The sequence below is a fragment of the Hyperoodon ampullatus genome, assembly GCF_949752795.1.
Source record: "Hyperoodon ampullatus genome assembly, chromosome: 7".
Classification (NCBI taxonomy): domain Eukaryota; kingdom Metazoa; phylum Chordata; class Mammalia; order Artiodactyla; family Ziphiidae; genus Hyperoodon; species Hyperoodon ampullatus.
Window position 1 is genome coordinate 13,628,393 of NC_136920.1, and position 12,556 is coordinate 13,640,948.

Genomic DNA, 12,556 nt, shown 5'->3' on the forward strand with positions numbered 1-12,556 from the left:
TAATGACTTACTTATCATATGGATTCGTTGGGAACACTAGACGCAAGGATAAGGTACTCATCGCCCGACACAGTGCAAGAGCCCAGTAAATGTTAAGACAGTGATGAGTCCTTCGCTTTTTTCTAACGTCTTGCGGGAGAGAAGGGGGCTAGAGACGCGGCGTAATGTAGTGAATTGTAAGGAACCAACTTACCATATGAACCCAGGCTTTCTCAGCATGGTACTTCGCGGAGAGAACTCCCCGCCCTGCCACCCTCATCTCCGGAGAGACCCCAGAAAGCACGCGAGAAGGGACCCGCACACACCAGGCCGGAACCCAGGTTCCGAGGCTCCGGTTTCTTCCGCTTCCACCCGCCCTCACTGCAGGGGGGACCGGTGTGAACGCAACTTCCGGCCCGACCAGGTCGGGGCCGGAGCCGGTTCCGGCGTGGCTCGAGAGTGCCGCGTTCCCTTCCCGCGTCGAAGTGTTCGCTGCGGTCGCCGTGGGGAGCCCGACGCGACCGCACGCGCGTGACCATGTGGCGGCTGCTGGCTCGCGCCCGCGCGCCCGTCCTGCGGGCGCCTTTGTTAGGTCAGAAGTCCCCTGTTCCCTCCAGGCCTTGCCTTTCTCCACACCCCTACCCCGCATCGGGTATCTCGCACAGTCCCAAGACTCTGCGCACGGTTGCGGAAGCACGGGGGAGGGGCTGCGCTTTGCTGCCGCCCCTCCCGCCATAAGATTCGTGCAAAAGGGTCAACAGCGTTCGTGCAACCTGGGGATCGGCGCCCAGAGTCCCCGGCTTGTCATTTGGGGGCGGGGGGCAGTGCCTGTGAGCCCCTTTAGTGGAACCCATGTCCCAAACCCACAGGACACCTCTGTCAGGAGCATATTTGGCCCAAAGTATACCAAGCCCTGGCCTTCTGGCCTTCGTCGTTTAACTTGATCTGTCTTTGTAGATTCTTGGTCAGCGCCGCCCGCCAGCGCTGGCCTAAAGACGCTGCTCCCCGTGCCAGCTTTTGAAGGTGAGAGCTTATCCGTTTTCCTGTTTGTAAGCCTTTTCTGTGATGGAACCCAGCAGAGGATAGGTAAAGAGTAGGAGTGTTCTTGTGCTCCCTGTCCCCACTCACCCATTCAGTAAATATGTGTTGAAGGCATACTGTATGTCAGGCAGTGTTCTAAACGCTAGAGAAAAATCGAAGAACAAGAGACTCAAAAAGGCTCCTGCTTTTAGGAAGCCAACCTGTCATGGAATATCTCCCCTATGGCCTACCACGGGTGCGTGGCCCACAGCTACCCACTCAGCTAAACCTAACTGGCCTCAATTTAGACTTTTGATGTTTTCTCCAAATGAGGTTACGCATGTGCAGTCAGTACCAATATTATGTGAAAAGCATTAATTTGTTAATATAAACAATTACGGTAAGCCACAATTTGGTATATCTAACTTACCTTTTTTTAAAAATATATTGGAAATCTCAAAAAAATGAAAGGGGCCTTGACTTCTGAAGGCCTTATCTTCTACACATAATTGTGAAACTACTACATGCACTGGAGTACATATGGCCATGGAGGCAAGAGAAAGCATTACTAAGTTTCTCTGTAGCTACATACAGAAATGGCAGGGGGCAGTTTCTGTAGCCCTTAAAGTCTCCTGTTTTATATTGGACTCCATCACAGAGCCATGCTTGTTTTACTATAGAAATACTTTAGATGACTTACACGTTAATTTTTTTTTCCATATTGTCAAAACGTCAGACGTGGTAAAGACGTAGTATGTCTGGCCCTCACCCAGCAACCACATTGCAGTACAGGCCTCAGCATGAAAAGCCCCTGTATATATAAAGGAAAGAGCACTGATCAAAGGAGTACTAGGTTGTAAGTTTCCCAACAAGCATGTGGCAGAGCAGGAGAACTTAGGTATTTTGATGTACAATGTAGTATCCCTTCCACTACCTCTGTTATCAGAGAGGCAGTGTGGTATTTTTTCTTAAGTGACATAGTGTCTAGCTTTGCTGTTTTGACTGGATGACCCGAACCAAATTATAAAATGTCTCTGGGCCTGAAGTTCCTCTTCTATAAAATGGAGATTAAAAATACTACCTGCCTAATGTTCTGTTTCTTGATGTGGATGATAGTTACGTGGGTATGTTTGTGGGTTCACTTTGTGATAATTCACATTTTTTTATGGGGCCCTTTGATAGTGTGTTAAACTTTTAAAGGTTTAAAAATATTAAAAAGGAAGCCCTAAAAGATACCAAGGCTATCAAGTTGTTTTAAAGATTAAATGAGATAATGCATGTAAAGCATTCAGCTCAATTCCAGCACTTAGTAAACATTCACACACACACAAAAATGTTACCTCGTGTTATTTTGTGACATTCTCCTAGCTTTATACCTTTTCTAACAGTCCCTTTTTCAGTGTTAGGTACAGAGTCGGCATTTTAAAAAAGCATTTGGGTTTGAATGTTAAAACTCTGCTCTCTTAAAAGGTTCAAAAACATTTGCATCAACCACTGTTGTAATCAGAAGATTCCAGTGTCAGTGAAAGCATCCACAAGATAAACCTAACACACTTTTGGAATTGTTGTTGAGTGGTAACTTTAAGACTTTGACCTGATTGTTATAAATCTTTCTAGGAAGAAAATGAGTCCTTTGAGATGTGTGGTTTGACTTATTCTTGGTTGTCTGTGCTCCTTTTAGATGTTTCCATTCCTGAAAGGCCCAAGCTTAGATTTGTTGAAAGGGTACCACTTGTGCCAAAAGTGAGAAGAGAGCCTAAAAATCTGAGTGACATAAGGGGACCTTCCACTGAAGCCACTGAGTTCACTGAAGGCAGTTTTGCGATCTTGGTGAGTCCAGCGTCAAGCGGCTACAGGATGGAAGCCAGGGATTAAAATAGACTCCTTGAGTGCATTCTCGTCTCTTCCTCCACAGATTTTACTAGAACTGCCACTAGTTGCTCTTTAAACTGATGAGCAGGACCCAGTAAGCATTAAGTCATAAATGTTTTTTGTTTTACGTAGAGTGAAAATAATGTAAAAGCAGAAGGAAGAGGGTACCTAATTTACCCCTTAATTAGACCATGAGATTTTCTCAAGCCTCTGGTCAAAATAAAACTATCCATGTTTTAGTACATGGGACAGACGTTTCCTTACTCATCAAGTAGCTTCCGTGAAGACGACGTCAGTACCTACACAAATGGCTATGGACAAGGATTTAGTTCCCATCAGGCAGCCAGAGTGATGTTTTAACGTCCGATTCCCACAGCCTGCATGATCAGCCCCTGCCAGCCTTTCAGAACTCAGTCTGTTCCTCATTCCTCTCTCTACCCCGGCCACACTGGCTTCTGCCCAGACTCACCAAGCCATTTGCTGCGCCAAAGCCTTCGCCTGTGCCATTCCTCTGCCTGGAACACTCATCTGTTTCCCCTTGGCTGGTTCGTTCCATTCTGGCCTCAGCTATAAAGGTCACCTCCTCAAAGAGGTCTTCCCTGGTTATCCATTGAAGAGGGTCCACCCTTGTTCCCATTTATTACTGTACCCTAGGCTTTTCCTCCATGGTACTTACTAGAACTTATATTTTTACTTTCATGTGTATCATTGAAGCCACAGTTAACATAAAAGAAGAGACATAATAGATCCCATGAAGGATATCTAAATCCCCATATGTTTCTAATTCTTCCATTTACTTTTAGGCACTGGGTGGCGGTTACCTCCATTGGGGGCATTTTGAAATGATGCGCCTCACAATCAACCGGTCTATGGACCCCAAGAACATGTTTGCCTTATGGCGGGTGCCAGCCCCTTTCAAGCCCATCACCCGCAAGGGTATGGGACAGCGCATGGGGGGCGGCAAAGGTGCCATCGATCACTATGTGACCCCCGTGAAGGCTGGCCGCCTTATAGTAGAGATGGGCGGGCGTTGCGAATTCCAAGAGGTACAGGGTTTCCTCGACCAGGTTGCCCACAAGTTGCCCTTCCCCGCAAAGGCCGTGAGCCGTGAGACTCTAGAGAAGATGTGGAAAGATCAAGAAGAACGAGAACGGAACAACCAAAACCCCTGGACCTTTGAGCGCATTGTCACTGCCAACATGCTGGGGATACTGAAGGTGCTGAGCCCCTACGACCTGACCCATAAGGGGCGATACTGGGGCAAGTTCTACCTGCCCGAGCGTGTGTAGTGAGGATTGTCAGCAGGAAACGGACACAGGCCGTTTATTCCCCTCAGCCAGTCCTTCAAGTCTTTGGGTAGCTCCGATGTCATAACCAAGGAGCAGCATATGAGTAGATGCTTTCTGAAAAGCTGTGCATTATCTGTCACATTTTTTTAAGTGCATTATATTTATATTAAATAAAGTTTGAGCATCACCTCAAGATGATGTAACTTCTCATTGGTCGCTAATTCCCTTAAATGATTAAGAACCAGACCTGATTGACTGTTTGTTTGGAGCTCTGATTCTCCCAGGCTATAAGATAAATGTCTTCAAGGCTGAAGCAAATGTTTGCATCTCCGACCTCTGATTCAAGTCAGACTTAATGTCTGTACTGCCTTTTATATATATGTACACTTAAGGAGCTAGTTTCTATGACATTTTACTAGTTACAGACTTTTAATGTTTTTGGAAAAGCAAAGAAAACAACAGTACATAGGTTAATTGATTCAACATATTTATTTATGCCCAGCTACCCATCTTCTCTCAATCTTAGAAGGGGGGATATTGGACAATACGGCAACAGACATACCCTCGCCTTTTACCAAAAGGAACTGATAGAAACAAAACCTGAATTGTGTGGTCTTTCCTAGGCCTGAAACCCTCTGGGGATGGTGGGTATTTGGCTCTATATCTGTGTCCCTACAGGCCCTAGCACAGTGCAGGGTGCCACACAGCACTCAAATCATTACTGTTGAATGAACAAGGGCCCTGGGTGATTCAAAGCCACATGGTTCCAGCTCCCTGTTTGCCTTTAACAAAATTGATCTATTTTTTCAGAGCTAGCCAGCAATGGTTTCTATCCTGTATTCAAACCAAAGGAAATACAGATTGATAGGAAAAATATTAAACCATTTGCTTTGAAAGTGGGCAGAAAACAGCACACTGACTAAAATGTCAATTTTTTAAATCCCACTTTCTTAAAAAGTAAGACCTCCGGCAAATAATTTACTTTGAAAAGTACAAATTTAAGCAGTTGTGTGGTCCTCGAGAATTGTATACCGTGATTTTTTAATATATTTTTAGTGAACCTCTTGTACTATAACTAATCACTAAATTGCATTAGAACACACCTGAACCTTGAATTGGGGACAGTGTTTGGAACAGTTTCTTGTACACAAGTTGCTGGCCAACAAAGCCAGTTTCAGCTGGCAACGTGAGTCAGTGACAAGGGGTGTGAGTGACAGCCTCGTTTTTCTGACCTTTGTCACCTCTTCTTTGTTAGGGTTCACAGCATGGTATTCGTGACTGTTAGGCGTTCAATCACAGCATAACGTGTTTCTTTTGGGGTCCACATTTAATTACTGAACCACAATCCTGGGGCCAGCCATCTCTGCAAAGAGGCTGTTGACAACTCTCTCACCACCTCCCATAAAAAAAAGGACTTTAAAGTGTATGTTGTGAAAGTGGGGCCTGCTGTGCTTCTGCGTGGGTGGATCGACCATTCCCAGGCATTTCTACACAGCCTGTGACAGAGACCATTTCCCACTGATGCCTTAAAGCGTTTAAGAGGCAAGTCCAAGGACTGGGCCATAGCAGAAATCAGAGCTTAATATCAGATAAAGTCAACAGACTCGAGCAGCTATAAGCGGCAGGCACTGTGCTAAGCACTGGGGACACACAGCAGTGAGGGAGATGTGCCTGGGGCCTACCATTAGACAATCACCTTGGAGAATGTTGGACCCTGAAGAAGGAAGGAGACAGAGCGTTGGTCAAAGGTGAGACCTAGAACTGGAAGAGCAGAAGTAACAAGTGCCCTGATCCTGACTGACTCCCAGCAGTTAAAATCAGATCCTGATGAGGGGGTGTGCTTCAGCCATAACGTCAGCGTGGGCTCTGGCTCCAAGTTTATTTCCTAAACAGGTACGTATGCTTTCTCCTCTACCCTGCAGTCTCCTCCTTTAACCATCCTCCTAACCTGCTACACAGTGCTGTACTCCCTGTTCCGAATTCACCCCTGCCTGCCACCCAAGTCCATATTTTTGTAAATCTCCCTTTGCGTAACTTTTAACTGGTAGGTGGTTGAGGTCCTGTGTCCTAAGAGGTTTCATAATGGAAAGAAGAGCTTTTGAGGAATCTGCAGCGGAGAAGGGATGGCACCACAGAGGTGGAAGAAGAATCGAAAATGCCAAGTGAGCATCCATCTGTGAGGACTGAAGGGGATAACAAAAACGGAGAGAAAAAAATCATAGATTATACAGCAAAACGTGTGGGGCTAGGATCACCAAGCCTGTCTACAGGGGTAAGGAACTACTCACAAGGCTGCAAAACCTGTCCTAACCTCATAAGGGGAAAATTTTATTGATATTTACTTTGGGCTCCCTGTGTGGCCCTCTTCCAAAGAGTTCAGGGTGCTTCTAATGTAATAATGAATTCTTTCTCCTCTGCCGTTCCCACATGCCAATGCCCAGATTTCACGACAGGAAATCAACACCCTTATGCAAAGCATTCTGAACAAAACACTCTGCTACCAGACCTGCTTACGGGACAGACTGCCACCTTCTGTCTCCCCGTCTACCTATTCCCTACCAACTCCCTCTTCACTCGTTTTTCTTGGTTTTCTCCAACCTTTATTCCAGCACCCAATCCCACACAGATTAAGGCACCTGGTGACAACCAAAGCCCTCAGGACACAAGCATCTCGAGCGAAAACAGGCCTGACCCTCCCCACAGATGGCTCACCTGTTTTGTTTTGGGTTTTTTTTTTCAGGCAAATATGCCCCCAATAGTAGAAGCTAAGATGATCGCAAGGATAACACAGCAGATCATGATCATTATCTTCTTCTGCTCATCCAGACAAGGAAAGAAAGAGCACGTGAGAAACAGTGTCACTGCAGAGGGGGTTCCAGAGGAAGGGAGACAAGGGTGGGTCTGGGCATGGAAGCAGATGTGAAGGTAAAGGGAGATGGATCTGGCTTCTAGAACCCAGGGTACTAAGAGAAATGTTACTTCTCGGTGAGAGACGCAAAAATCAGGTCAACAGCAAGCTCAGAGGATGTTTCGTATGTTGTTCTGCCTTCCAGCTGCCATCATATCAGATTTACCCCACTTCCCCCCAGAGCCAGATACTCTCAGTGAGTCAGCTGAAGTCTTCTGGGGGGGGGGGAATTCCTTGAAATCTAAGACTCAAATACAGTTACACTGCACTCTATGAGAGTTAAACCATTTTCAAAAATTAGAACTTCTGATCCATCTGATCTAGCACATGGTTAAAAAAAATTTAACCCCTTTCCGAAACCTAAATGAAAGTCACCACATGGTGGCAGCCACCAAGTGTTTTACAGGGACATCGAGCCAGAACTGTTTCACAATCAAAGTAATTTATTTTTAAATTAGCAATAAAATAATCAAGTTTACATTTTTTTTAAAAAAGTACAAAGAAAGAACAAAAATCCCTTCACTTGTATTCCAAACTATAAGCCCCAGGCCTCAATCTCAGGAGAGCAAAGATCTGTCTGTGATTGAAGCTTGTCTGCCTCGTTGCGGGGGCCAGGCCTGTTGGACATCACAGCCATAGGCAAGAGGGCGTTCCCTTGGCTCTGTCCAAGTGCTGGGCAATGATTAGGAGTAATCATTCCTTTGCAGAGGAAGCCAATGGACCATGCCTGGGTTAGGGTGCTTACCCTGTCCTAGAAGGCATTAAAGTCAAAGCTGAAATATCAATCCGGGAGGCTGGCAGAGACCAGCAGGGAATCTAAGGGGCTCACACTGGCTCAGCACGGTCACTACACTTAAAAATTTCCTGGCTTCTGTTTGCTCCATGACAAGTGGGGGCGACAAAGCATCTATGAAGCTCATTAATGTGGGAGCAGGAACAGCTGCTGAGTAGACCCTGGCCTCCCCGAGCTGACTCCGCCCTGGAGACAGGACGTCCCAAAAGTCACATGAACGGTACCAAATTGCTGTGGGACGTTCTCAGGACAAGCCTAGCCCAGGCAGCAAGTGGGGAGAGGTGTCGAGCTTGTCCCACCTTCTGTCTGCTAAAAACCTAATGGGGATCAAGTTAGTCCTCACCCCAACCATCTGTGATTCTCCGAGCGCTTGTGAAGAAAACAGCAGGTTTCCCGATGATGTGGGAAGATCACATTTCTACTATGATTCATTTGCAGGTAAGCAAATGTCTCTTACCTAATTTTTAGCCTAGCTCAAGTTATTTTTTTGAGGTTATAATATTCTCATTTCCAGTTTCCTACTTCCTGAGAGACACATACATATATGTACATACATCTCACACACACGATTATAAAAATACACTTGGAACACATGAAATGACTGAATACTCATACTCGCCCCAGTCTGAAACATTCCCAGAGCCTGAGACTCAAGCACCTCGTCCCTGGCCTAATTTTAGTGCCTGGTTATTCTGGGCCTCAAGGCAATGGCTTCACAAAGCATCAGTCTAACAGTAAACAGCCAGTTCCCAAGACTGAGACACGGAAACAGTTACTCCATACCCCCAGCCTTTACAGACGGTAACCTCAGACGACTGTCTCATGGCAGCGCCTCCTTGAGTCAACATGAGGGAGTACAACATAGACAGAGATCGAGTTGGCCATCGAGCTGAACACACTAAGAGCTTAATTTGAGGCTGAATTTCAAACAAGAAGTCAGCTTCCAAGACCAGAACGACCTCTGCCCAGTCTCTCCTACTTTCAGGACAGGGACAACGAGCCATGAGGACTGGGATCCTGCCAGGTAGAAGACTCGAGTCCAAGCCTTATTGTTGCCAAACTTGGAAGAATCCCCTTGCTTTGTTAAAGATAGCCCCCACCACCACCACCAAAAAAAATACACCGCGACTCTGGGGAGGAGAACACTCCATGAGGTAGGAAATACAGCACCTTGGGGAGGTCTCAGGTAGGCTCTCCAAGGCGCGGGGCATAATGTGACACATCAGAGGGGAGAAGGAGAAGCTGGGGCAGTTCCTACGGTCCAGGGGGAGGTGCTTCAGAGTTGGTGGGGCAGGAGAAGGTTCTGAGGGCTGCATCAGTAGTTTAGATTTCTCCTGGGCTAGATTGCTTGCTGGGTCAGGTCCAAGGTTGGTTACATGAAAACAAGGGAACAGGTCCCACTCTCTCAGGAAGGCCATTCACACTCCGTTCCCATCTGAAGACAAGGGCGGCCACACCAGGCTGGGGTGAAATGGGCTCTACAAGAGGCAGGGGGAGGAGGAGCTGGTCAGCGCCCAGGGTGGCGGCGAAGAGCAACAGTAAGGCTCGGCCACAAGCCACACACCTAGAAGGTGGAGAGGAGAGATCAGAAACAGCTGCAGAAAGAGAACAATGGAAAACTCAGCACAAACCCAAGAAGTCCAACAAGCATACCCACGACAGGGCCTGGAATTAAATACTCCCCCGTACAAGAAACAAAAAGCCCTGTTACGAGAGGCAAAAAAATAGGAAAATCCCTGGGCCTTTTACAGCCCTTCCCAGGGGCTGTTGCGTTACTGTGGAAGGACTTATGGGAAGAGAGGCACCATTGCTGGTGGAAAACACCTGTTCTGCCTGTGGGGCTCCCATCAGCACCTTTCGAATACAAGTTTCAGAAGCTTGCTGGCACTAGAATCATCTTCTCCTTAGTCCCCCTATCCCCCACTAACCTTAGAAGGCAGAAAGGCACAGTGAAAAAAGATGCAGAAAAGTTCAGGCGTCACACCTGCTCTGCCTTGCAAGCTGTGTAGGCTTTGGGCAAGTTCCTAATTTCACTGAGCTTCACAAAGCTTCCCCAATGAAGATGGGGTGATGATGTTATCCTAGAACACAACTGGGGAGCATAAACATATTCAGAAAAATAATACTTAAGAAGTCAAGGAAGTCTTCACAGTGCCAATAACTAGATGATTCTTGTCATGCTGCTGCTGTACACATGAAACCCTGATTCAGTGGTCAGCTCTATTCTTTTTACCAGATTTTAAAGAAATTAATATCCTGAATTTTAAAGTTGCTATTGGGACTTCCCTGGTGATCCAGTGGTTAAGAATCCACCTTCCAATGCAGGGGACATGGGTTCAATCCCTGGTCAGGGAACTAAGATCCCACATGCCACAGGGCGACTAAGCCCACACACTCTAGAGCCCATGCGCCGCAACTACTGAGCCCGCGCGCCACAACGGAAGTTCCCACATGCCACAACAAAGATCCCACATGCCACAACTAAGACCTGACACAGCCAAATAAATATTTTTTTTTAAGTTGCTATCCTCTAAGGTTCTCTAGGCTTTGTAGATGATGATAAATGGCCACCTTGTTTTACAAAGAGAAGCTAGGTCCACTATTAGCTATGTGTTCAAACATGCCCCTGTTACCTAACTTCCCTAAGCCTGAGCATCTTCATCTGTAAAATAGGGATGATAATAGCACCTGTCTCATGCGGGTGACGTGAGGACTCAGTGATGCATATGTAAGGTGTTTAGTACATTGTCTGATACAACCCCGCCCTCAAAAATGTTAGCTACTCTGGGCCTCCCTGGTGGCGCAGTGGTTGAGAGTCCGCCTGCCGATGCAGGGGATACGGGTTCGTGCCCCGGTCTGGGAGGATCCCATATGCCGCGGAGCGGCTGGGCCCGTGAGCCATGGCTGCTGAGCCTGCGCATCCGGAGCCTGTGCTCCGCAACGGGAGAGGCCACAACAGTGAGAGGCCCGCGTACCACAAAAAAAAAAAAAAAAAAAAAAAATGTTAGCTACTCTTATCATTCGAGATCCAACCAGTCAACCACAAACAAAACCCTACAGACCCAAATCCCGATTCAAAGCTTCATTTACACTGAAAAGGATACGGAAGGCAAAGCCCAAGATACCTGAAAGCCAGTAGTAACTCACAAGACAAACCCCAGATCCCAGACATAGACTGCACCGAACTGAGAGGAACAGGCTTGCTGGGGAAGGGGAGTGAAAATGAGGTGCTCGGAAAATGAGGGACGGTGTTGAAACAGGACAAGAGCGGGGACAGAACCCACAGAATAGGAACAAACAGGAAACCCAACCCCTGTATGCAGCCAGGACCCAAGAATAGGAAGTTACATAGATGAAAGAACACACAGGTACTGAAGTCTTAGAGCGCTCGGCATGTCCAAGGACAACCTCAGGGGGAAGAAGCAGAATTTTAAATCACAGGCTCATTTCTCAAGAGGGAGCCAATCCAGAGTCCCCGAGTACCTTCCATTTACTTACATTTCAGGGCAGCAGCCTCCCGGGCCACCCTTACTTCAGCCCAACGGAAAGTCCAATAACCAACGCTAAAATGCCCAGCAACACAACCACTACCACAATGATAATTATCAATTTCTGGAGAGAGGGATAAGAGAAATAAAAACAAGTCATTATTACAAACAACCAGAAAGCCACAGTAAGTCATCCAAAACCCAACCCCTCTGCCTCTACATAGGAGGCATCTTATCAATCCAAATAAATGAAATAAAAAGCCAACATCTCTACATAAAGACACTCTATTAAGATATTTTGTTTCTTAAATTACTTCTGCACTAGCAATGCCAGCAGATGGAAATAAGGAGTTTCCATCAGCTCTCAGCTCACACGGCAGCCTTCCTATGTGCACAGATATAAGGGCAACCATCATGGGTCTCCAAGCAGCAACAGGCCAAGATATAAGTGACTAATTTGTTCCTTTTCAAGAAGGAGTATAAAGACATTTTTGACACAGTCCTAATTACAAACGTCTGTCCATCTCTCCCCCAAAGTACATTCCCACCTGTCAAACCCAGTACAGTGACTGGGGATCAGGAAGTATGGTTACGGTCCTGTTGCAAACCAGCCTGGATTCATCATGTAAAATAACTTCCCAGCTTCCCAGATACCTGCCCAAGCAGTAGGTAAAGTTGGAAGAAAAAGAAAGAATTGAAGAACAAACATATCAGAGCCCAAGAGAAATAGAAAAGAGCAGGCTAAAAAGCAAAAACCACCGGAGCTAGCCACCACAGTCACTAGGTAGAGAAGCTTAGAAGTCCTCAGGTGACAGGGGCACCAGAACTAGAGGTGGGGGGCGGGCAGTGGAGACAGGATGGAAAGAGCTTGATTGAAAGCTGAATTTGAATCCTGGTTCCTATGCTTCCTAGGTGGCCCGAAGCCAATTACTTAACCTCTGATTCTCAACTGTTTCATCTATAAAGGAGAAATAACAGGTGCTCCCAAGATACAAGGTAATGTTCACATAGCCATCAGCACACCACTGGGTTCATGACAGAGAAAAAGAGACCAAGTGGGGCAGGGCTTGGGCTACCGGTGTGGAAGGCAATGAAGGGAAGGTTTCTGAAGAGCAGGAGTCAAGTGTAACAGCTGAAGGGACCGTGAGCTCTGTCCAGGGGATTAGCAACACCTGGGCAGTGATACAGAGCTGCCTGCAAATGTGGG

General features: G+C 46.7%; 2 protein-coding genes across 2 annotated transcripts in view; one reads left to right on the forward strand and one right to left on the reverse strand.

Annotated features, from left to right (window-relative positions):
* The first annotated feature begins 487 nt into the window (after positions 1-487).
* MRPL16 (mitochondrial ribosomal protein L16) lies at positions 488-4,353 on the forward strand. The gene is made up of 4 exons (XM_079708134.1): positions 488-571; positions 937-1,002; positions 2,681-2,829; positions 3,675-4,353. Exons 1-4 carry the CDS (start codon positions 517-519, stop codon positions 4,158-4,160), a joined length of 756 nt encoding a protein of 251 aa, XP_079564260.1. The 5' UTR covers positions 488-516; the 3' UTR covers positions 4,161-4,353.
* A 7,036-nt stretch (positions 4,354-11,389) lies between these two features.
* The window catches only part of STX3 (syntaxin 3), a gene marked incomplete at its 3' end in the record, with an annotated part of 36,862 nt that continues 35,695 nt past the window's right edge, over positions 11,390-12,556 (reverse strand). Inside the window, exon 10 of the mRNA XM_079709409.1 lies at positions 11,390-11,473. Coding sequence (XP_079565535.1) covers positions 11,390-11,473 — 84 coding nt within the window. The remainder of the gene's footprint in view (positions 11,474-12,556) is intronic.